Source organism: Chelon labrosus (genome assembly GCF_963514085.1).
Source record: "Chelon labrosus genome assembly, chromosome: 13".
In the NCBI taxonomy this organism is placed as follows: Eukaryota; Metazoa; Chordata; class Actinopteri; order Mugiliformes; family Mugilidae; genus Chelon; species Chelon labrosus.
In genome coordinates, this window is record NC_140346.1 from 14178240 (window position 1) to 14203986 (window position 25747).

A 25747-nucleotide genomic window follows, 5' to 3' on the forward strand; every position below is an offset into this window, starting at 1 on the left:
TATCTCCGTTTCTTCACTCAAACCGGTAAGTCCGACAACTTTTTTTTTAAAAAAAAACAAAAAAAACCTGGGAGCAGGAACAAGAATGGCTGCTGAAGCCGGTATTTAAGTTGTATCAGACTGACGTGGGGATTCTCTGGGCGCAAAAGCCTGTGTTGGTGCCATGACCACTTTTACGCACGGCGGGAAAGTGTTAACATGACATTAACGTAGCTGCATATTTTATTTTTTATTTATTTATTTTATTACGAAAATGTTCTTAATGTTAGGGATTTAAGGTAAAATCCAAGCAAATATATAATATAAACGAATGAATGGAGTCAGATGTGTGCCTTTGAATTGTGTGTCCGTTTAAATAATTTAACGTAAGTTTAGACATATTGTGTATATGTTGCTGAGATGCTCGTATGAGGATTGGGGGTTTGATAGTTTGCATCATTTAGGAGCTCGTGTGTTCATTTTAATTATTTCATCATGTTCATCTTTTAAAAGATCACTCTCTGATCATTCTGCTACAGGCAAATGAAAACCTGTAGTTAGTTTAATAGACTTTAAATTGCAATGGGAACCGCTGTGAGCCGCGCTGTCTGCTGGCACAATGAGCGCATGCTTGACGCACAGACATGGGTACGTGATGACCTCACTGGTAGTATGATCCTCCTCCTCTCTTTTTAATGAGGTGAACAGCCTAACTTCTGGCTCTGGTTTTAAATTCATACCGTATAGCATTTTTAAATAGTGCAATAAGGTGTGTTGCACTGGGGGATAAACGGAAAAAGAGAAAGTGATTATTATCATACAGTGATGTTAACATGTCTCTCACACACGTGTTATAGCAGCTGCTGGTTTCAAGTTTCTTCGTCACCATCACATACTGCACCCCACTACAGTGGTTTTTGGCAGGATGCACTGCTATGTAATGAGCCCACCTCATTGAGCAATGAGGGCGAGCACCCTGCTGACATGCACCAGCACCAAGGTGCGACTGTCATCTTTGGCAGAGGGCTTCCTTTGTCCGAGCCCAAATTCCTTCGTGCTTGTATCCACAAGAGGCTTTTGACTTTACCCACGCACACAGCCGTACGAGAGCACACTCTCACCAGAAGAGGGCCATGAGCAGTTTCTGTGGCTTGTTTGAAATACAGATTTTCAGCCACTTGTCACGGGTCAAGTGAACGAACACTTGATGCTGTCTGTTTTACCGGAACACAGACTTCCTGTTTCCTGTGAAGGAGTTTCACTCAAGAAAGGCCAGGTGTGAGGATGAAAAACCTTTAAAATCCCTTCTCTTCTTGGTTTGATTTAAGCCCCTGGTAAATACTCTTTGTGTATTTTTCCCCATACGCTCGCTGAGCAAATATATCAGGTTTGTGTTGGAGCAGATAGAACACGGTTCGATTTGAAAGAATTTCACCCCCGCCTTTAAAATCTGCAACCAGGCCGTTCTGCCTTAAGTTGTGTCTGAACTGCCCCGAGCTGTTTATGTCTACCGTTGTGGGGCCAAGTTATCTTTTTTTTTTTTTTTTTTTTTTAAAGATTATAGCTTATATTCAGCAACACTAAAGCAGCGCCATGGTATCATTATAGTCACAAAAGTATATTGGTCTTACTTGAAAATAACTACTTCGGTCCGTTTGTTTGATTCCACAGATTTGTTAGAGTGCTGTATTGTTTGTGAAGCTTTTTTAAGGTTTAAATTGAGACTTTTTTAAATATTTAAGATGGTTGTTTGTGACAGCTGAAGGATTTAAAAACACATATACAGTATTCCTTCTTTTGAAAGGAACGCATATATGCAATGGAAAGATTATTATATTCACATTGCAGACAGATTAATTTGGTGGTAGGGTATAAGGTGTGGTGTGCTGTCTAAATGTGTGCATAACGTTTTATATTGTGTGCTCAGCTGATGTTGCAGTTAACTGCAGCAAGACTGACACCTGTAATTATACACACAGTTGTACCTCAATTAGTGGTGCAGCATGAGCGTATGCATGAGCCAAATTTAACCCCAATTTTACGTTCTACCCCACCCAACATTTACTGTACGCTGTATGTGTTTAAGTAGAAGAAATGAAGATGGGATTTAAAGGAGTAGAGAAGAGGGAAAAGAGATTAACAATGCCAGAAAGACAGACGGAGATAAAGAGACGCACTGTGCTAATGGAGACAGACAACGCTCAGGAAAAGTGTGCGCCGTTCTTCACCTCTGATTGTGTGTGTGTGTGTGTGTGTGTGAGTGGAAGTCAAGGACTCGGCTAAGCTGTAATTAAGCCATCAGTCCTGTCATCTGTCTGTCCAACCGTTCAACCAGCGTGGTTGGGATTGCGTCCAGGCGGTGCTCCGTACCCGTGCCACCGCTGCCCGACTCCATGCCTCCCTGCCTCCCCAATGTCAGCCAGGGTCCACTGTGCCAAAGAAATTCCCTCTGTATTGACCACAAAGCCTAATCCAAGCTGGCTCAGCATTTGTGGCACACATATCAGTAGAGGACTGGATGATTTCAAGGGGGACACGGACACAGAAACCTGGAAAGAGCATGCAAACGCGCTCACCTCTTGACACCCACATGATATACATGTACACATACATACATACATACATCCAGGCTTAATTAGAAGCTGGGAAATCTTGATTTGCTCTACAGCAATATTCCTCCTTCAGAGGACGTGACCTGGCTCAGGTGGGGGACTGTTACTTCATCTGATTTTATTGTACAATAGATGAGCAAACTGCAAGTCATGCTGCAGAGGCTTTCCGTCAGACAAGCACACTCTTTTGAAAGTCGGGGTTAAAGGAAGCGAATCACTTCCCGGATGTCTTAGCTCTTGTGCATTTGAAGTTTACAAAGGTCACGTCTGCTGCGGTGTCGTATTTTATACCAAGCTTTTATTTTCCTGTGAGTTATGTTTTCCTCACCGGCTATTGGTGGGAAACAACAGCTGCGTGCATGCGTACGGGATGTTGGACCAATTTACACAGAAATTATATGGATAATAAAATAATATTCACCATAGACAGTGATGGAAGTTTGAAGTTCTTGAGAGTCATGAGCACTTTCCCCATTAGTTATGTAAAAAGTCTATTAAAAGTTCAAATAGAGGATGGCAAATGTTGTTCACAGTTGCTTATAGCTTATAGTGATGGCTTCACTTGGTGTTCAAAGTCTGACCAACAGTTCAAAGCCTAAAGATGCTCAAGTTACCATCATATACGGCAAAGAAAAGCAGACAATCTTCACATTTCAAAAGCTGGAACCAGAGAATTCTTGGAATTTTTCTCTTTAAAACAAAACTGAACACAACGATGAATAATTGCAGCCATAATTTAGTTAATTCTGTATATTTATTGCTTCAGCTTTTGAGTTCAACTCATTAGTGGTTATAGTAGTTTATCCTGGAGGAACAGTTTCATAGAACCAAGTAAGTTATTGCATTCCTTCCACCACTGCTCATAGATACTAACAGGACTGTATTTGTCATGTGGTGCCTGTCGGGAATGAGAAGACCTGGTCCACTTGGAGCCCCGTCTTGTTGCCCCGTCTTGACCTGACGACCTGTCTCGTCCATCTTCCCTGTCACTCCCTACTGTACGCAGTTTTAAAAATAAGCTGCGAGAAACGAGGAAAAAGAGACTGCAGACGTCCGCTGCCCCCACAAATCCGAAAAGCGACCACATTCTGCTAGCTGCACTCGCCAGTTTAAACCAATCGCTGGCTTTTAGCTGCCAGAGCAAATCACACACCAGCATGTCCGGGTCAATCCCTTTGTGACGAGGCACAAGTGAGTGAGTGCGAGTGTGTGTGCGCGGATGTGTGTGTGTGTGTGTGTGTGTGTGTCATGTTTTGGAGAGGATCCATACACTCCCTCATGTGAGAAGTGCTACAGACATGTTTCAAAACAACCGCTGAGTAATGACAATGTAGCCAACAAAGCAGGAAATTGAGCCTCTCGTCTGTAGCAGCGCTTTTATAGAGTTATTCAATACAACTCAAAACACTGGGTATTCAGATCCATAAATACATATATGCGGATGCGTGTCTGTGGCTTTGTCGCATGTTGGGGGCAAACTTCAGGGTTTGCAAAACTATGTTCTGCTGATATTATTTAAAGCTGATTCCCTCTTTCACCTCCACGCATAGACCTTTATAAGACGCTGCTTCCACATATGGGGTTATTTAACATACTTGACATTCCCAGAGGGCTGGTAAAAATTTACAGTCTTCGTTTCTTCCTGCACTCCACTTCTCCTTAGAGGGAATGTTTGTCCTCGGACTCAATGACCTGCAGAGGACGTCCGTAGATGCAATAGTTTGATGCTCTGGTAAATTCAATTTGTGTTCCATCTTTGGCTGGATTTTGCTCAATGTTGTAGTTTTTTGTTTTGTTTGAAAGGAGCTAGGGTATCTGATTTGTCCTGGCTTTGTTCCAGTTTTTATGCTAAGCTAAGCTAAACTGCTCCTGGCTTCAGCTTAATCTTTACTGTACGTGATGTAAAAATGTGTACACACCTTTATCCTCACAACATATTTTTCCAGTTTCATTACACATTCACTGAAAATCCTGTTTTCTCTACTTCAGCTCTGAGACAGTTTTTTTTTCCAGTGACTACAACAGCAATTAACTGAATCCTTCGTATTTGTCAGACAATTAGGGATAATACGTTTGGAAGTGTTGTTTTCACGTGTTTGTGTGTGTCCCGACTTTAACATAGACGTGGCTTGAGTGTACTGTAATTAGTGAATCCTTATTTAAGCTGTTGGAACATGAGGAGTTGATTTACATCCACTGTTAATGATGGTGGTGATGTAAGGGAAAACAGCAGACTCTGAAAAACAGCAACACCGGTGCACATTTTCACCGCTCAGATTGTTGCTTGACAACTCTGAGTGGAAGCTTTTTGTTTGTCCTCTGTTGTTTTGTAGTCAGAATTGGTCTGTGGCATTTAGATAATACCATATTATCATTGAATCATTGTGAAAAATAGTTTTATTTATTTATTTTTCTAATTTCAGACTCTGCATTTGGGCCAAGACATAAAAATTTAAATGAATGATGAGCAAATCTATCTTAAACCCTTCAAAAGTGTTGCAGAGCAGAATGAATGAGATCTAAGCGGTATGAATGGAAATACAGTTATGCAAAGAAGATGCTGTATAGCTACGGTTACAACAGTATAAAAGTAAAAGCCACAGAGACACCAGTGAAGCATATACAGTATCCTGTGGTTTCTGATCCAGAAGCTGGTGTCCTACAACCTGTGTAATACTACATTAAAACAAGGTCTGATGAGTATTCAGGCAGTAGGCCTCTGAGTGAGTTGAACACCAGTTAAAAGATCTTTAAATCTATTCTCAACCTAACAGGCAGCCATTGACAGCACTTTAGGACACGTGACATATGTGTTCTCCTTCTGGCCTCGGTCAGAAGTGTCTGCAGCTGGTTTTAGACCAGAAACAAGGGCGTTACATTGCTCAAGCCTGTCGCAAGTGATAAAAACATGCCCTTAAGTATGCACCTGGGAGAGGAAGAGTTGCACTTAAGCAATATTTATATGGTGATACAAAACCTTTTTAAGGTGCATTGCTATGTGTGAGATTTTCAGGGTCTAGAGCAGGGGTGTCAAACTTATTTTAGTTCGGGGGCCACATACAGCCCAATTTGATCTCAAGTAGGCCGGACCAGTAAGACAATAACCTGTAAGTAACGACAACTGTAGACTGATTTCGATTTGTTGTAGTGAAAAGAAGAACAAGTGAATTAGGAGAATGTAATTTTCACACTTTGCAAATTCATTCTGCGGGCCAGATTTGACCTTCTGGCGGGCCGCTTTTGGCCCGCGAGCCATATGTTTGACACCTGTGGTCTAGGGGCATGCAGAGACTTCTTGCCGGTGTCAGAGATTAAACCTCAGTCTTATCTTTTATCAAGTCTTCAGTCTTATCCTTAGTCCTCAGTCTTATCTTTGTTCAACTGCAGGAAATTCTGTGACATCCAAGACTTGTCTGAATCCTCATAAAATGCAGTATCACAAACAGATTCCACATTTTAACGTATGGAAGTTGGTGCAGCCTATGTCCTATCACTCTGTTCGTCCTCTGACTCTTTCCTGCTCCACTGTCTCTGGTCAGTTCCTTTTTCTAACTTAGTGATGTCTGAGGGACAGTGTACGACAGTCAAGAAGCCTGGCAGCTTTCTGCTGGTGTACAGTTCCCCCTGGAAAACCTGACGCCTGACATCGCCGCGACCCAAGGACAGAGAGGAGAAATGACGGCGGCGAGGAGACGCATCCGCAGACGTGTGCGTAGGGGTGACACCTACGCACCCCATAATAAGACATTGCCCGAGCGCTAATGTGGAAAGTGTTGGCGTACATCAGGTTTTCGTTTGCCAATAATGGGCACCTCCATGGAGTCTAATCCATGGTATGGTTGTCCCGATCGCGTTGTTGTCACGCACGTGCACATTATCTCTAGGTCCACGAAATGTCTGATGAATAAAGGAGTGTAATTACCTTAAACCTTTTTTCGCCACCTCAGTTGTTTTTTATTGTATTTTACTACTCGGACCATAAGGTAATGCTCATGTGCGTCACGGTGAGGTGTTCCCCAAGACATGCTGCGTGACCCACTGAACTTAATAGGTAGCCATTGTCAGCATGGGGACTAGTGGTTGATTGTCAGGCCTTTCTCCATCATGACTGAGAGGGAAATCCTGGTATTTTTTTGTGTGTATTGAGCATCAGTTTTAACCTAAATCAAGACTAGGTCAAGGATAAATCTGAGCGTTATTGTATCATTTGTCTGTAAATTGACTTTGACGCAAGCGTAGAGCTATTCAGGAATGATACAAAATGACTGAGGCTTGCCTGATGATGTGCTTCTGACATAATCTAATGGACTTCATGAGTTGTTCACCAGTAGATGAGCACCTACCTGCTTGTCTTGGATGATGCTATACCTAGAAAGTGATGGACAGACACCTGAAGACATATATGCTCAGTAGCAAATTAGGAAAGCACTATTTCTTTTAGGGACGACTGGGCCTTTCTGTGTGGAGTTTGCATGTTCTCCCTGTCTGTGTGGGTTCTCTCCGGGTACTCCTGCTTCCTCCCACTGTCCAAAGACATGTTCAGTGGTGATTCTAAATTGGCCGTAGGTGTGAGTGTGAGTGTGAATGGTTGTCTGTCTCTCTGTGTTAGCCCTGCGATAGACTGGCGACCTGTCCAGTCTGTACCCTGCCTCTCACCCAATGACAACTGGGATAGGCTCCAGCAGACCCCGCGACCCTTCACAGGACAAGCAGTTACAGAAGGTGATTGAATTAATATTTCTTTTGGAGTGTTTCCTTATACACCAGTCAGCCATAACATTATACCTAATACCCACCTAATATTGTGTAGGTCTCCCTTGTGCCTCCAAAACAGTTGTGACTCATTAGAGAATGGACATGGGCCTTCTGAGGGTGTCCTGTGGTGTCTGGCAACAGAATGATGTTAGTGGGGGCCTTCGGGTCCTATGAGTTGAGGGGAGGGGCCTCTGAGGATCATCCCACAGATACTTGATCAGTTTGGGATCTAGTGAATTTGGAGGCCAGGTCAACACCTTGTTTTTTTGAGTTGCTCCTAAACCGTTTTTGTGTGTGTGCCTGTGTCAGGCTGCATCCTCCATCAAGGAGTATCATTACTATGGGGTGGGGGTGCCTGGTCTGGTCTAGGTGGGTGGTGCATGTCTAAGTAACATCCACGTGAATACCAGGTCTAAAAGTTTCCCAGGACAACATTGAATTGTCACAAGATGGTCGATGTTATTTACTTCTCCTGTCAGTGGTTTTAATGTTGTGGTTGATTAGTGGATCTTGCTTAATTAACTAAGCCAGACAGTCTAACTGAAACTGTTTTATTCTACCTAGACAGAAATGGAAGGTTTCGATAAAGTAAGTTAAAGCAAGAAGCCTGTTTCATGTCACAATCAATCAGTAAAGCTGTAGATTCAATAGACGTCTCTTTATTTCTATGATCACTGTGTTTACCTCCGTTTCAACAAAAAATGTCCCGTGACTGAAACATAATTTTTTTTGTGTGTCTAGACTCGACCCTTTAAAATATACAACAGAGTCTCATGTCTAACCAGAAAATCCTTTACAAACATGGCCCATTGTTTGGCAGCCAGTGACGCGGTGGCCTGACCCCACTCCACTCGTGATCTCCCCTGCTGCTCAGTCACCTCAAACTGAAAGACAAGGAGTTCCACTGGTTCTTGTGCTTCCTCTTTTGTGGTTCCTTCCTTCCTTCACAGCTTCACCCAGTAGGATTTCTCTGCTCAGCTGCCGCATGACATCAAGGAGCCAGAAAAAGCCCTCAAACACATTTAACAAGTCCGCGCCTCCCAAACCACCTCTGAATAATGTCCATGTTTTTGTCAATGCCTTCGCCGTTGCTTCTTTATTACTGCTATTTTTAGCTCCCTTGAACAAAACAGAAAATGTGACTGGTCATCTGACGTTGGCACGACTTGTTATTTGTATGTGTCAAACAACATTGCAGAGGCTTTTGGGTAATTACTATTTGAAGTGTAAAAGTTGTCACGCTCATCTCTTTTTCCTTTGAGTTGTTTTTTTTCTAATTGTTATCCTGTTTTGCTGTTTTTATCCAGTCGCATAAAATGACGAAAGCATGGCGGGTGTAGGAGTCTTTAAGCATCTTGGGTTGGGTTTTCTGAGCTATTCTGAGAGGCGTTTATGCCCTGCTCTTCCTCCACTCTTGTCTCCGCTCCCTCTTTGTTTTTCCTTTCTCTGTCTGTCCTTTTTTTTTTTTTTGACATTTTTTTCTTCTTCAGCTGATTCTGCAGCCCACACATCCATCTGACTGCAGCCTCCTCAAAACCAAAGGCACATGGCTGACACAGGCGCAAAGCAAGCCGGGCGATGAAAAGGGAAACATGCAGACAATAAAATGCAATTACAGGATTGACAGCCCGGACAGGCCGTGGCAGAGCACGTGAAGGAAAAAGGATGAGAGGTTACAGCAAACAGACAAAGCTCTGTAGCTTCCGTGTCTGGCATCATGTTAAGTCTGTGTTGAAAGATGTTTTAAGGCCACTGCCTGTTTACACACTGTATGTTGTGGTGTGTTGGCGAGTAAGCATGAATTATTTTGCATTATTTCACAAGCATAAAGAAAAGAATAGATAATGTACACCTTGTAAGATTTAGTGTATAACCCCATTCAGTCACCCCATCCTTAAGGGCTAATGTGGGCCACAGCAATGTCCTCCAGGTGACTTTTCCTTGTAAACAAACATAAGCTGTAACATCACGTGTCTCTCATGAACTAGATGAAGATTAATGTTTCAGTAGAGGTTTTTCTAAAGAAACGTTCACTTCTGAAGAAAATCACTCAATAACACAATCTATTATTTGTAGTCACTCTCTGCATTACTTTCACTTAACGTAACAATTGTGAGATCAAGAGATTGTTTGGAAGCAAAGAGCAGAACTCTAATATTTTGGCGGTTAGTGGTTTCAAAGTGGGCTCCCAGATCAACGCTGGAGATGTAGATAAGAGCTTGGTGAAGCAGTGAAGCTGATGGAGACTTCTGTTGAAATGCCGTCGGACAACCAGGATGAGGTGATGGGAAGGACACGCGATATGCGTTCTGAAAGCCAGAGTGATGGAATTACACTGAATGTAAAGAAGGGCACTTGGGACCGATTGGCTTTTAGAACGTGGGCAAACAGATCATTAGACAGGTGATGTTGGAATTGAGGATGCAGTGATTTTGAGAGCAGGTGATGCATTCGTTAATACACGGGATTAGATGTTACAATCCCTCGCGCCAAGATCCCAGGCAAAACACATATAGAGGCCCTGTCCAACTGAGAAACCCTAACAAACCTACAGTCATGAGCTATGACGATTAAACCTACAATCTAAATCAACTAAGTAAATACTGCTGGCTTGTATGGCCCGCTCAGCAGCTAACCAAACAAAGAAATATCGGTACCAACCAACATGAAGACATCAGATACCTGGCCTAGTCAACAGCAGTATGCAGCATGTCATTGGGGTTTTAACAGTGACATGGCTTAACAGTGAATTCCAGCGTCCTGGAGTCACCCCCCTCCATGCTGCCACTGCACAACCCCGTTTTTCTCACCATTCAGTGACTATCAATAACTAGTCCTTCAATAATTTAGCCTAGCCCTTTTATGTAGCAGTCAAACTGCTGACAGGAGGGCTGCCGACATGTAGAGAATAGAGCAGCATCCAGACAGAACATGGCCAAACCTTGAGATCCTTATCGTTGAAATATTTGGTTTTCGTGAGCTGCAGAGCTTCTTGCACCTTTGCACAGTGTCAGGAAAATTGTTTTCCTAACCTTTACCCAAACTCTAACCCCGGCTGTCCCCTGTTACTTTACATTTGTTGTATATATGCGACTGATATTCTTATCTGAGAAAGCGATGAAGCCTTTTTCCAAAAACACTGAACCTCTGGAGAATTCTGTATTGCAGTCACCCTGAGTCAGTGACTGTATATAAAGATGAACAAAGCCTCCGTTACATCACCCATCGCATTCCTGAAGAGTGATTCCGAAGTTCGGTGTGGTGGCTCTGGCTGCCCAATATCTGTAAGCCTTGGTGTAATTTAAACCACTGGCTTGTCAACAAGCAAGGCAGGTAACTGCTCGGGATGTCAGGCCAGTACGGTGAGGGCTTACAAACTTTTAACTACAGCAGTGTGTTGAGTTTTTAATGACAGCAGGAGGAGACCTCCCTAAGGGGCCCCACCTGAGACAAAGCTACACACACAGCTGCTCAGCCCCATTGCATGTCATGTGCACGACCTTTTAAAGTAGTTAATATATTCAATTCAAAATAAAAAGAGATTATTATGTTGCTAGTCTGGCCTTATGGACATTCACTCCCTCTTGGAGCCAGCCTCGAGTGCAGTTTTTGGCACTTCCACGTTGACTTGACTCGGTCTGAGTAGCACTTTGTGATGGATGGGTACCACAAAAAGAAGAGAATGATGGATATTTGAAAGGGAACATGGCCATGTATGGACACAGGGGCGGTCACGTGCATGTAGGTCCAGTGGAAGTTCCACGTGTGGCGGTCGCTTCTGTTGTGGGTTTGTGGGGAAAGCCTCAAACAAACTGGATTTAAATGAAAACGCATCACATGCAGACACTGCCGGCTTCAGCTGAGTGGCTGTGTTAAGAGCAGTGGTTAGACAGTGGGCACATTGTGAACATCCTTAGCTGTAACTTTTACAACACATTGTCACTGCATGCGTTGCCGCTGCATACCCTTAGTGGGCTTTACTTGTGCAGATGAAAGACACACTTTATTCGCAGGATAAACGTGGTCCATCCACCAGGACTCTCTAAAAGAATATCTCAGAATATATCCACACATCACACAGTAAATCAGTTTCCCCTTACTCTGCTGCAGTTTCAGTACAGTCGTTTCAGTGAGTGCACTTCTTGAGGTCAAGTGAGGTTCTCTATGAAAAGCCAACATTCCCTTCTGGCCTGGTCCAATTTGTTACTTGACACTTTCCAAAAAAAGAGGTACTTAATTGTAGGTCCCATTTCTGTTTTGCTTTCTCTATCATTGTCGTTTTATTGATCATTTTCCCCTTTTTTCCGTTATGTGTGTGTGTGTGTCCACGAGTGCGTGTGCTCTCATGTACGTTCAAGTGTAGGTGTATGTGTGCGTGCGTGACTTGTAATTAGCCTCTTGGTCCGACCCGTATGGCATTTTAACAAACGCTTCTATATATATGTCCTGCTATCAGGCTGAAGTTGCAGCAGTGTCACTCCCTGCTACTTTCTCCCCTTTTTCCATCCCTCTCTCTCTCTCTTTCTTTCCTTCCTCTCTTCCTCTACATCGGACGTTGCCCTTCGGCCCTCTGGTGATTTATTTTTTTCTTCCAGGCTCGTGGTTTTTCTCTCCTCCCTTTATCTTTCTCTTCCCCCCTAAAATTATGCCTCAGAAGCCTGTCATTGGCACGAGGGCCGTTACATTTTTATTTTCTTGTTTGTATAAGGCACAGCTTGGTGTTGGCCGGACGTTGGCGCATTCCAGATGTTTATATGTGTGTCTGTGTTACCTGGAGGAGCGAATGCAAATGTCCACAGGTAACGTGCATAGTTCAGGGACACCTTTGCCACACATTCGCTGCACAAGGACACGATGTATAGTGGTATGGTTTATGTATAATGTGTACATATGTCTGTGTATGAGTTCACTATTGATACTACGAGAATGAGTGAGCCTGAAGAGTGTTGATTCACCTGCCCACTAATATTTAAGCATTGTGTTTTGCTGTGTGGTCAAAGATTAAGAGCTGCATCAAAGCAGCCTCACCCACGCACATGTACAACACACACACACGCAGTTTTAGCTGTGACAGAATGGGCATGTCCTACGGACGTCAGGGGTGTGTCTGTGGTTACAGTGACAGTATAAGAGAGTCCAGCAGGTACATTGAATTCTACATTCAGCTGCACAAGTTTGTTTGTGTCACAACTCGTTTTAGTTACAACTCTGTCTCACAGATAAATCATCAGATTTTCTACTTTTATTGTTTAGTTAGTTGTGTTATTTATTTATTTTTTTTTTAGTTCTTTCAAAGTTTTACCAAGCGCAGGGTTTATTTGAGTGTTCGTGTTATCCTCGGACAGTTTTAAGAAAGCCAGGGGTTATTTGAGTTTGGTCCCGACTCAGCATTTGTAGCAGTGCGCACAGCATCCTCGCTGAGTTGCCACGGCAACTGTGTCAGTCAGCTGCAAGTCTGGGGTAAGTATCCCACTCTGTCTCTCTACCCCCTCTCCCGTTTTCTGTCTTTCTGGTACTAGGTAAACCACAATTTCTTTCCCCCCTTTTCCCCGTCATCTCTTTCCTTTCTTCTCCTTTGCGTTTTCCTTTGACATATTCCAAATGCTTCTCATGTTTTCTCTTTAGTCAGTGGCTGTTCTACAAGTCTATTTTGGGGCCTAACCAGTCTGTCACTTAAATGATCTCCTCCCAGTAGAATGGCAATGACAAGAAAGAAAAAAATGCTGTTAATCTGTAGAATATCCTGATGTTTCGGTCATTATGTGAGGATATGAAATTAATTATCCATTAACTGTGGCCATGAATGGGAGTCCAGGAAACTTATTTTATATCAACACATTGTTGTAGCATGGTATTTCTGTGCAGTCAGTCTTGAAAATGAATTTATTTCCTTAATTAATTCGCGTTGCAACTGATGTTTCACACTCCATTTATCTTAAATCCTGCAGTAAATCAGACAAACCCGGAAGTCTTTAGACTAAAAAAGGCCAGAGTGGTGACTCCTCTGCTGCTTTTTAAAAGGACATTATTATTATAATTATGTCATATTAAACAGAGAAAACTAAAATCGGAAGTAAAACCAGTGTGTCAGGTTGCAGTAAATGTAACAGAAAAACAGACGCTGTGTGGATAAGGGACCACAAGAAGGGGACACTTGCTTTTTTGTATATGTAGGTTAAATGCCGGGTGCTACTTTAAATGAGCATTTTAACTTTTGTGTAGTAGATTCTGCCACACTGATCTAAAAGACCCAACATTTTATACTAAAAGGTTCTTGTGGTTGAGTTTTTCTTTTCATTTGTTTTGGATATTCTCTACAAAACAGCATTCCTCCTCTCATGCCAAGTTTTGAAAAAGTCAGTACATATTGACAAATGAGCGCGCTGCAGAGTGAATCACCGCTTGAAGTGTGTATTTGCGAAGCTACGGCTCAGAAATAGCCGCAGACAATCCCAGGTTCATTCACTGCCCGTACAAAAAAAGGTCCTGATTCATGTTAAATGTTATTTACCGCATTTACAACTGCTCCTTACCTCCCTGTTGCTCGAGTCACTGCACCCAGGATAAGTTGCAAAAAGAAAAATGACTCAGGTGTTTTTTGCCGCGTGCTCTTGTGCGGTCTTGTGTGAGTGTGCATGCTTGTGTGCAGTGTAAAGTCATCAGTTGTGTTGAGCTGCGACATATTTCTTTTATATCTGAACAGAAAGGGGTTTCCACATACACACTGTTTCCATGTTTGGATCTCATCATGTTTTTTTCCCCATATGTGATTAACCCATTGTCGTTTCTCCCTCAGATCATATGAACATAGAAGAATACATTGAAGAAGATGAGGAACCACCTTTGCTGCTCGGCTCTTGTCCTTCTCGCGGTAAATGTGTGCAAAAATATAGGCTGTATGCACGTGTATGTGTGCACCCTCCGCTGACGCCGAGTGTGTGTCTTCCAGGTGTTTGGCTGTGGTGGGACTGCAGCAGTGCAGTGTCGGTGGGGGGAAGGGTGTGTGTGTCTGCAATGCCCTGCAGGACAGGAGCCCTCCAAGGTGAGACACATGAAATGATAACTAACACATTTTTGACTTCTTAGACCAAAGAAACTTATACCTGATGTTCCTAAACTATCCGCCTTAGGAAATGCACTTGTGTATATGTTAGCATATAGCTCCAAGTCCACCAAACCTCACATCTTTGTGTTGCAGTTACCAAATCATTTGTCCTTGCATCTTTTTATAGATCTGCTGTAGATTGGTCAGTCTGTTCTTTCCTACCTTTGTCTTAGTACTTGACAGCTCCACATGGATGGTTCGCCGTTTTCAGCCTGTATTGCCCAAGTTCAATAACGTGTTTTCTCATGCCAGGCTTGTGGGCAGATCCAGGGTCCTGCAGAAGAAGTGCGATGTCAGTCGTGCCCAGCTGGCAGCTTTTCCGACACACTGGACCCCGAGCTTTGCCGTCCACACGCCTCCTGTAAGATCCTCGGCCGAAAGGTTGCGACCTCTGGCACTGCGACCTCGGACGCCATCTGTGGGGAGTGCCTGACTGGGTAAGGACTGCCGGACTTGCTAATCCACCCGTGGTTCGGTCCATCTGCAGGCCTGACATTGAAAGGGATTTTCTTCACTGCCTTAACTCATAAACTTTAATTCGTTCTAAATTAAGTTGTTTTCTCTGTCACACACAGGCTCAGACAAACACACACACCGACCAGTGCGCTATGTCATTCACCACAATGTGCATGCAACATCAAGTGCAGGCACCACTGAACATAACATGCCACAGGCTAAAACCGCTGATTCATTCTTACATTGTAAAACAGTCCCTCCATTTTTTTCTCTCCGTCCCTCTCTCTAATTACGTTCTTTTCTCTTCTTTCTTTTCAATTTGCAGGTTCCACTCCACTGCCACAGGGCAAGTTTCCACCCAAAGTCCATGCGTGAAAAGTAAGCATGCTTCTGCAGCTTACAGCCTCTTAACATGCTCATTGCAACCAGAAGACCATGTTTCTGTTATTAGCTCTATCTCTCATCTTCCTTTTTGTCTTTTTCTTCTTTTCTTTTCAGCAGCTTCGCATGTCAGGGCGGTCCGCACGGTGGGTAAAGGTCCGTCCGGTGGTGCAGGAGGACCGGCCAACAGCACAGTGGTGCGCAGCGCCGAGGAGAAGACAGCGGAGTACGCTGTGTTTGCCCTGGTGCCGATCTTCTGCGTGATGGGCCTGTTGGGTATCCTCATCTGCAACATCCTGAAGAAGAAGGGATACCGCTGCACCGAGAAGGAGGGAGGAGATGAAGAGACGGCCACACCACAGAAAGAAGGTGAGAGTAACTAAAGAAATGGCGGAAAAAGGAAAGAGAGCTGAAGATAGAAAGTGGCAGGAGGAGTGTTTACCGAAAGTAGCATTTATGTTCAGGTTGTTGTCACGTTCGGCCATAAAAATGCCAAATTAGCACACACGCACGCATAGGATGTGGTCAGGCATTGTCAGGACTCAGGGCAAAGACAAACCCCAAGGGCAGTGCCTTTGCATGCGGACTCTGTCCCTGTATATCTGAGATGTTGCTGCACGCAAGTCTACACGAGAGGCTTTTCATCTCGGCGCCGTTGAACTTTGACCTGGCAGGGGTCATTGCATGTCACGCACGCTGTGTTTTGCTAAGCATGCACTGTTATTCCTGTGCTCTTCCTGTTTGATCAGGGGGGAATAAAAGCATTCCCATCAACTCAATCGTCCTCTGATGTCAGAGAGTAACTGGCTTGGGTAAATACAGACATAAAAAGAGACAGGGACGGCAGAGGAAGAGAGAAAGTCAGAGAGGATGTGGCTTTATTAATCGGAAAAGAAGATCGATGTCAATCAGTGAAAGACCAGTTCAGAGAGGGAAAGACTGAGAGACAAAGACAGACACAAGGGATCAAGCGGCGGAACAGTTGTTGAGTTACCACACCCGTACTCTGTAATTTGAACAGTTTCCCTTTTAACAGTGTACACTTACAACAATCAGGCATAACATTATGACCACCTTCCTAGTATATCTCCCTTGTGAGTCCAAAACAGTTGTGACTCATGAGAGAATGGACATGGGCCTTCTGAGGGTGTCCTGTGGTGTCTGGCAACAGAATGTTGTTAGTGTGGGGCCTTTGTGTCCTATTGGTTGAGGGGAGGGGCCAGTGTATCCCAGAGACACTTAATCAGTTTGGGATCTAGTGAATTTGGAGGCCAGGTCAACACCTTCTAGTGTTTTTGAGTTGTTTCTAAACTGTTTTTGTGTGTGTGTCTGTGTCAGGCTGCATCCTGCTGAGGATGGCTCCTGCAGAACTCGTAATCAGTTCTTGTAAGGTGACAACAGACCCGGTTGATCTTGATGGCTAAGAAAACAACAGATCATGTCTCTGTAAAATGATGAGAGGAGTGTGGTGTCCGATTAAATAATTTAGCAATGCAAACATGCATACAAGTGACACTGCAGATACATTTGCCGTTGCTACTCTTCTTTTCCTGGCTAGATTGCCTGTCAGTGTGTATGAACCACACAGATCATCATAGAGCTCTTGTTTGTTTTTTCTTCACACTGCCATAATCCACCTACTGTTTTAACCAGGGATTACACTCCTTCATCCTGGAGGTCTGTGCAAATCAGCTTCCCCTCATGTGACGGTCAGACAGCAGGCATGACTGGCAGTCACTCTCATTTAGCGTGCAGGCATAAACTGATTTAAAGGCTAAGCAGGCTTTTCCTTCGCTCACCTGATGGCGCGAGGCTTGTAGGAAAGCTGCGCCCCTACTGCAAGGGCATCGGGAGCGTCAGAGCACAGATGCCACCTCAGCAGATCAGACTGCATGAAAGCACGTCAAGAAACTGTTTACCTTTGCACAACAGCTGTTGTGGTAACTGACCAAATATGAATCAAATAGCTCTATATATGTACAGTATACAGCATAAAGATCTGGACCTGTCAGTGCAGTAGATGTCGTCACGTAGGAGTTCAAGCATTAATGACAGCAGTAAGATGTCAAAGCGACTGTCTTTCTGTCAGTGATCTCTGCCCTTAGTTTTTTACCGCTGCCTCGGTTCCTCTTCGTGCGCCTTGTTTTGAAACTTGATTCGCCCTTGCGGCTAAAGGGAAACTCCCTGAATCCCCATCCCCCCAGCAGCTCTTTTATCAGTCCGTCTACCCTCCATTCATGCAGCTTCTTGGCTCTCTGACACCCACCCCTCCCTTCTCGTCTGAACATGACACGATCCATCCATCTCTCCTTTCCCAGCCGGATCAATAATTCAATCTGGTGCTCGCCTTATTGTTTATGTCTTCTCTTTCTTTCTCCCGTCACTCGATGCTCTGTGGAAATTTCCTCAACTTTCTTCTTCTGTCTCTTTCTAAATGAAACCATTTGACTTAAAGTTAAACTCAGTGTCACCTTAACAGATGGGAAACTGGCACAGGTTTGAACTGTATTTGATTTTTATGTTGAATTTATGCAACAACTACTGAGGTGACTTTAGGACGTCTTATCACTCTCACCTCCTCTCGTTCCATCTGTGCAGCTTTAAGGACACATGATGCAGCGGGGCAGAGATAAGCTAAGTGAGTGGGTTTGCGTAAGAGAGACAGTTAAAGGAAAAGAGAGAAGACCATAAGCATGGTGTCAGATGAAGCTTGTAAAGAAGAAGAAAGAAGTTGGGGAGGATGTAACAATCCTTGCTGCAGTGAGCCGTCTATCTGTCCGCCATAGCCCTGACTGGGCTAAGGTTAGGGAGACGTCTTACTCCAGCACTTTTCTCATCATCTCCAGTCAGGGGGAACACCCACGGGGGCGAATTATAGCAAGGCCAAGCTCGGCTCGGCAGGGCAGGGCTAAAATCAGACTCTGCGGTGGTGACTCTGACTATGCAGAGCAGAGGACAGGGGAAAAGTTTGTCTGACAGGACAACGCAGTGACAACTGGTGGAGGGAAACATGGTGGGTTAATAACTGAAAATATTGTGAGAAGGGGTTATGCAGTCCGCTCAGGCGCAAGGTCACGGCTAAAGGTAGAAGTTCTCTGCTGCAGTTTTCAGATTCAGCCGCAGTACGTCTGCATTTGCTGTGAGCTTGGACAACATGATTAGATTTATTTAAAATCTGAAGCTCAAATGTCAAACTGAGCCTCAACGTGTCTGACAGTGAAACACTGAATGCATGGTTCTGACGCTGTTGACGGAATAAATAGAAGAGAATGAGTGCCACCCCGTGAAACCGATGCTGTTATCCTCACATAGCAACAACCACTGTGGAGACGGAGCTATTGTTACGACCTGACAACAGCCCTAATGCCGCTTACGCAAGGAAGACACGAATAAACGCACTCTTAAACACAATTGCAATCTGAGCAGTCACATTTTGTGCCGTAACACACAAATACTCAGAGTCACCTGGCATTGGGGGTCTGGTGCATCACACCACACACACACACACACACCCATACACACACATATACAGCTCTGTGTGTTTCAGCAGGGCTGAACGGAGTAATTGCTGAGTGAGCTATTCTGGACCCCGGCGCCCTCATCGCTCTCCTCTCAGCTGCCTCACTGTGCTGTGCTATTATGGGATGGTGGTGGTGGTGGCGGTGGGGTGGTTGCCATGGATGCGTATCTATTCTTTGCTGTTCAGTCATCCACATCCATCCTTATCAGATCCATCGTGTAACCAGCAGTAATGTGCACCGTGTGAACTGTGCTACTGTTGAAAGTTAGACAACGTGTCCTTTTGGAAAATATATGTACTGTGTTTAAACACATGATACGTTGACAAAATGTGGTAATATATAAGTACAGGATTAGGAAACATCTGTCTCTTCATAAAGTGTGATTTTATATGCTTGCTTTAGGAAACAATTGCCCCTACATCTCTGATGACCTGAATGAAGACACCATCAGCGTTCTGGTTCGCCTCATCACTGAGAAGAAAGGTAAGCGTTGAGCAAGTGCCAGCAGTGATGTCACGTAGGAGGTAGTGGTCAGAACTATTTCACATCCCGGGGCTTTGGAGGAAACCACAGTCTGATCCCTGTGTGTCGCAAGGGACCAACCAAGGCTGGTAGCTGATGTACAAATTGTGGAAAATGATCTCGGTGGATGGGCGATATTTTATTAAGCTAACTGATCAGCTCATGATAATCACTTACTCCACGTTTTATTTGTAAGGGCCTGGACACACCATTGCAACTGAAGAGTTGTTTCATTGCCTGTGTCTAGGCCAAAGACTTTCACTTCAACCATATTACAACCAGCTAGCACGCAGGTTTTGAGCCTGTATGAAAGTACATGAGTCTCCTTACCAGGCAGGAGTCTGTACTTGTGGGGAGCTACCTACAAAGAGCTCCAGACATATTTTTTATTGAGATGTTAAGATGACGTGAAGATGAAAAATGAGAAGAGCCCTCTGTGCGTGCCCTTAGTTGGTTCGTTTCGTTCTGTCACTTCCTCTTTTCTCATTGTGCACTGCTTCGCTAAGCTGAACAGCCAGTCTGTCTAAAAGATGACAAGCTCTATTGGGCCAAAAACCCACCGACAGGAGTCAACTGGGTTTACGATGTGGGACGCACCACAAAAACTAGAATCACATTTAATGATTGATCAACGGCCGACCTTCGTCTTGTTTTGTCGCAGCCCTAGAGAGCTGATTTAACAGATGGCAGCCACTCCAAGCCCTCAGACCAGGGATACTATCGTCTAATAATGATTAAATTAATGTTTCAGCATTGGCAACAGCTACAGCACTCACTACATCGGTGTAATGCACCCCCCCTTAGTACTACACTGCCAAAAGAGAAGAGTTTCATTACTGTAATTTATAGCTGTGACAAATGATGACTGTCTGTGTTTCAGAAAATGCTGCTGCACTGGAGGAACTGCTGCTCGAGTATGAGAACAAACAGATGTCCATGAGCAAAGGCTCACTGATCAAGTACGAGACCACACACGCACCAAACACACACAGCCTTAAATCATGATATATTTTTGCTCGCTCATGCTGCTCACGGTCACATTTAACAGGCAGGCTATGGAAGACAGCGAACAATTGGGAGGCAAACTCTAATAAAGAAATCTGCGCACTTAAGTGCGTGCACATGGAAAGAGTCATGGGCAGAGGAAGACAAAACCTTTATGTTTTTGAGGAGTAAAATTCTTCGAAAAGTAATTTAAAGTAATACGATTTAGTCTCCAGTTCCTGGCTGGCGCTGACTCACTCCCACCGTCTCTCACAGTCCTAACAGCTGTTTAGTCTTGAGGCTTGAGCAGCCAGTCTGTCACCAAGCTCACTGGCCGTCACACAGCTCCAAGTCACACAGTTTACACAACCAAGTGTAGTTGCGGTTTGTGCTTGGGGCTGTAAGTTGCGCCATTAAAATTGCTCGAGCAGCCAGAATTTAATCCGAAAAGAGTCCGCTAACATGCTGCTCTACACCGCAGTCCACACCACCCTGCTTTGACTTTGGGCCGCTTTCACACAAGTGATCATCATCTCCAAACTGACCTCAGTTCTTTGAGTGAACTGACCGAGCTTCTCTGATAGCATCGCTAAAGCTCATCTCATAACAGCATTATATGATGGTAATCGGACCCGGTTCAGTTCAGCATGTGTGCCGCACGTACAATAGAGAGAGGTCTCAGAGGCCTGGGTGCTGCCGTTCGTTCAGAGGGGCCGCTGCGAGCTGTAGATTCGAGAACATTCTGACGCACGGACACACACATGACGAGCACACACAGTTCTGGAAAGCTGTGTGTGTGTGTGTGTGTGTGTGTGGTGGGAGGTTCTGCAGGGGTTACCTGGGGTCACTGCAGGTCACACGCTAGCTAGTACGGCTGCATTCATCTCTGTTGTGCTGCCTTTTTCTGCACAAAAGAACAATGGAGAGTAAACTAAAGAGCGCCGGACTCTTAAAACTATCACTTTTCATAACTATGTATCATGAAGCAAGAGCAGGAATCTGTTATTGGTGTGTGCATGAATGATCTGGATTGATAATGTTAATAAAACCACATCTTTACATACTGCCCTGTCTGAGACTGAGATGAGGGATAATGTGTGTGTTTGTGAATATGTGTGTGTTCGAACATCATGAGGAGCAACAGATGACATTAGTTACACCCACTTAGTTATCTACGAATAATTTATTTAATAACTAATCCTTAATTTGCACATTGTTTAGACATTTCTTTCAGAGGAGTAGGATGTCCCAGCAGGAAAAGCACACCAGTAAATTATAAAATGAATACAGTTTCAGTTTCCTAATGTGTTGTGCATGCTGAGACACAAGTTACAAGTCCAACCATTTGTCTCAGACTAACTATACAACTGCTCTTCTTCCTCCTCAGGTTCCCGATGCTGTCTCCCCTGACCCCGTTCCGCTCCCTCCCCAGGCTCTGCCCCCACCAGTCCCACCTCCACACCATCTCCGGCCTGTCGGGTCTGGCCCCTAAACACGGCTACCGCTGCTCCCGCTGCGCCCAGAGAAAGTGGCCCCCCATTCTCATCCCACCGCTGGATTCTCTCAAAGATCCACTGAAGCCCCCCCAGAGCCTCATCGTGCCCTCGCTGGACAAATCCACGGACCAGCAGAAGAGACCTCTGCTGGGCGGCGTGTTCGTGGACACGCACCATACGCAGACTGTCGTGCCAAAGCCTGTACAGGAAAAAGTGGAAGGGAGTGAAGTGAAGGAGAAGAGTGAGGGAGAGCTCACAGTGCTGTCTGTGGGGAGGTGAGCTGAGTTTATATATATGTATATATTAAGGAGTTGCTCAGATAAACTTGTCCAGTGGTGAGGTACATTTACTTTCTGACATTTTTGAATAGATTTCTACAGGCAAATATTTCATTTTCTTTACAAAACCTCCTTTATTTGATTAGTAATATAAATATTTAATGTTAGTTCCTCCACAGTCAACGTCAGCCAGTTGCATGAGTTCACTTATATCAAAAACTAGATAATATAATAGATAAAACGCAATAGAATTTGACTTGCATTTTTCCGATATTACGTCTGTTCATTTTAGACCATGGGTGTTAACTGATAGATATCACCGTGAAACATGCCTAGCTGATTACTTAAACTGAGGCATTGCGTAAATGTCCGGAATAAAAATCACAGTTTCTATTCGTGAGTCACTGGTTTTAACAGAGGGGATTTTAGATATCTGTTTTTGTCATTTCAGTGAATCAGAACATCCTGTCCAACTAGCCAGAAGAATCATAGAATATATTTATGTGTATATTATAAGCCTTATAAACTTATAACCCCTTTGTAAAAACCTTAAGAATATAGTACACCGTACATACAGATAGGAATAAAACTGGAAACTGTGATGCAAGTAAGTCCTTCTGAGGTTAGGATTTCTGGCTCAGAGTATATCATTTTTTTTATTTTATTATTTTAAATGTGCAAATAAGTGGTTATCCCATTAAATATCATAATATAATTTTGCATACATATGTGTGTAGATTTATTTTCTCTACACTGATCTGAAGATATAGAAGCAAAACTAACCCAAAACAGTGAACAAACAGTGAAAACAAACAATTATAATCATCATAATAATAATTTCAAAATATAGTACTTTCACTTGTAGTCTTTCTCCTCTGTGGTATTGCTGATTTTACATAAGTAATATAATATTTCTTACAATGCAAAGATACTCTCTAAGCAAAAAAGGAAATGTAATTGCTAAGTAAATATAAACCATCAGATCTGACTCTACAAATAATCCACAGGAAGTTGCAAAAAAAAAGAAAATCTGACAAGAGATTGAGTGATTACGCATCTCACACACACTCTCAGATGGAAAATTTGCACCTCTCTGTGACACAAACAGTCATGATACATCGTTATCTTTTGCTCGATTCGCAGATTTCAAGTTGCTCAGATCCCTGAGCAGAAGCCGGTCACCTTGGAAACCAAGACATCATCCCAGGAGCAGAGACACTCCCTGTTTGGCGGGAAACCCTTCTCCACTTCATCTGGCATCAGGAGGTACAGTCTCATTTACAGTACAGTATCATTTGCTCTCCATCATTACTTAGTCAGCTTCTTTGGAAAAGGAAATTAGATTTTAAATATGATCAGTTTAGCCGAGGAGCGTCTCCGAAAGGATTTGGGAAACGGGCGTCTTCCACTTCCAGTTGACTGTTCATGAACATGTGCCGACACCCTCTGTAGTTAGTGAATGATGAGTCAGTGTTGCTGTAATAATTATCTGGCTCTTGAATGGAAAATTATGCTTCAAAATCTGCTAGGAATGATGAGGTTGGGCGCTATGACAGGACTTAAATGTTTCTGACAGCACTATCTTTGACTCATTCAACACCTCACTCACATTTTGTCTTATCAGGTGAAGAGACAGAGAGAGAGAGAGAGAGAGAGAGAGACGTTGTACGATACCGCTACCTCGCCTAAGATGACCTCATCACCAGGGGACAACTTGACTAGCTTGCACGGAGGGTGCTTTTAGACGACCGACAAACCACAACCACCTCCCACCGGCGGACGTTGTTTCTAGTTTCACGTTAAACTCTATTTATTATTACATAGAAAAAAAAAATCACACTTTACAGATGTAGCACATGTACCATCAGTTACATTGAATCGCTGCTGCTTCACTGTCCCAGTCCAACAAACAGAAATGGAAAAGCCTGTCTGGTACATGCAGGGGTCGAGCGGACAGCTTTCTTTTAAAGGTTTGTGCTGGACAGTTATTAATAACTGACACTAGAGGAGGACGTTTGGTTGGTACACAGATACATTCTTAACCTTGGCATTTGTGCTCTCGTGTAAAGGACCTACACATGGGTACAAAACTTATAGACGCACAGAGAAGTATGTTGAGAGTACTAACATCTTCATCAGCCATAGACTGAGCTACAAATTCATTTAAAAGGAAAGTCCTGCATCATTTTGGATCACATGACACTTGATTACTACAAAAAAAAGTGTTGAATTAAAGGTAATTTGGTGTTTTTTTCACAATATTTTTTAAGAAACTGCACTTGAGCAGAGGTTTTAGCCCTTAAAGATTCTGAATGCAGTCTTAACAGAAGAGTCAACATTCATTCAGCCATGTACACCAACCCACAGCCCACTGCATTAACAGCTTTTATAACTTTCTATGCTGGTTTGGCTCGATCCAAGTAAGGTGATCGGGGGCCAAATTCTGCTTTACACGGCCTCCTCATGCTCAGTCACGGCATTTTTTTTAACGACCCTGCAGCCCGAAAGCTTGTTCAGGGCTGCAGTTGTCATTTGGGTCCTATAGTGAAAAAGTAAACAAGTAGGCAGATCTCACTTTTGTAGAACAAAACTTGTAAATGAATGTACATATGTAAATATTGGTGTGTATAGAAAAAAAAAAAGACCTCACACACACCATGCTTGGTTTTTATCATTTGAACAAGTATTTTTCAGTCAAACACCTTCAAGCCCTGTCACACTAAATGAGCTGAAATGCTGATCTGATTATAATTAACATATTATTTTCCATTATTTAGGTGCAACATTTCAGTGTTTTTTTTTTTCCTTTCCTTTGCAAACAGCTGTTCCAATTTTCCAATCTTAACTTTTGCAACCTATGCATTGACGCACATGCAGAGTACACATGGCCAGACTCCAGTTATGCAATCTCTTAACTGTAAGAAACCTCATCCATATAAATATACGCACACATTTTTAAAAAAAAAATTTTTATAGTTTAATTAAATATACTAACAAGCGGCTGCAGAGAATTAGTGGTTGAAAAGTCATGCGGCTCAGCCGGCTTCATGTCCTCACCAGTTTTAAACGCGCGTACCATAATCACAGAGGCTTTTTTTAACCACTCATTTTCACATTTCCATATTATGTTGCTATGAGGACGGGGTATTTATTGGCTGAAGTTACAGTTACATGTTTTCATTTGATCTGTCTTTAGTACTATTCTTACTATAACAAGAGTTATCATTACATGTTTTCAAGCTGAAGTGTTGCTGGTAGGAGGGTAGGACAAGGAACATTCATCTCATCGGCTTCGTAGCTTGCATTTATATGATATTAAATTTTTTTCCTGTATGATGTTTTTACTCTAAATAAAGTGGAGGTGTATTTTAAATGCTCTCTTGGTTCGCTGTTGCTGCTGGTGACGTGGAGTAATGTGACTGTTCAGTGTGCTTGTGAATCCCCGGTGAGCTATAAAAAGTCAAAACAATGAGTTTACTCTATTAAAGCGCCATGCCCTGATCGTTGAACGCTGTCACCCCCTACTGGTAGATAACTGAACAACAGCGAACTGTGAATCAAGTGTAGCCCATAACAACCAGATTAAGTGGCTTAGCTACACTGCGTCTAAGGTTACTCTTTCCACAAGGCACAGTTAATACCTTCTAAACTCATCACA

At 43.4% G+C, this 25747-nt stretch overlaps 1 protein-coding gene across 1 annotated transcript; it reads left to right on the plus strand.

Annotated features, from left to right (window-relative positions):
* On the plus strand, positions 1-25399 carry relt (RELT TNF receptor). Its single transcript, XM_084558287.1, has 11 exons — positions 1-25; positions 14143-14217; positions 14296-14388; positions 14704-14888; positions 15233-15285; positions 15406-15657; positions 19212-19292; positions 20212-20290; positions 21703-22086; positions 23233-23355; positions 23714-25399. The coding sequence occupies exons 2-11, from the start codon at positions 14176-14178 to the stop codon at positions 23715-23717; spliced, it is 1296 nt and encodes a 431-aa protein (XP_084414413.1). The 5' UTR covers positions 1-25; positions 14143-14175; the 3' UTR covers positions 23718-25399.
* The last annotated feature ends 348 nt before the right edge of the window (positions 25400-25747 follow it).

Coding starts and splice junctions, on each gene's coding strand:
- relt (XM_084558287.1), top strand. CDS start 14,176: ATGAGGAACCACCTTTGCTGCTCGGCTCTTGTCCTTCTCGCG. Junction 14,218..14,295: donor CGGCTCTTGTCCTTCTCGCG/GTAAATGTGTGC, acceptor TGTGTCTTCCAG/GTGTTTGGCTGTGGTGGGAC. Junction 15,286..15,405: donor CCAAAGTCCATGCGTGAAAA/GTAAGCATGCTT, acceptor TTTTCTTTTCAG/CAGCTTCGCATGTCAGGGCG.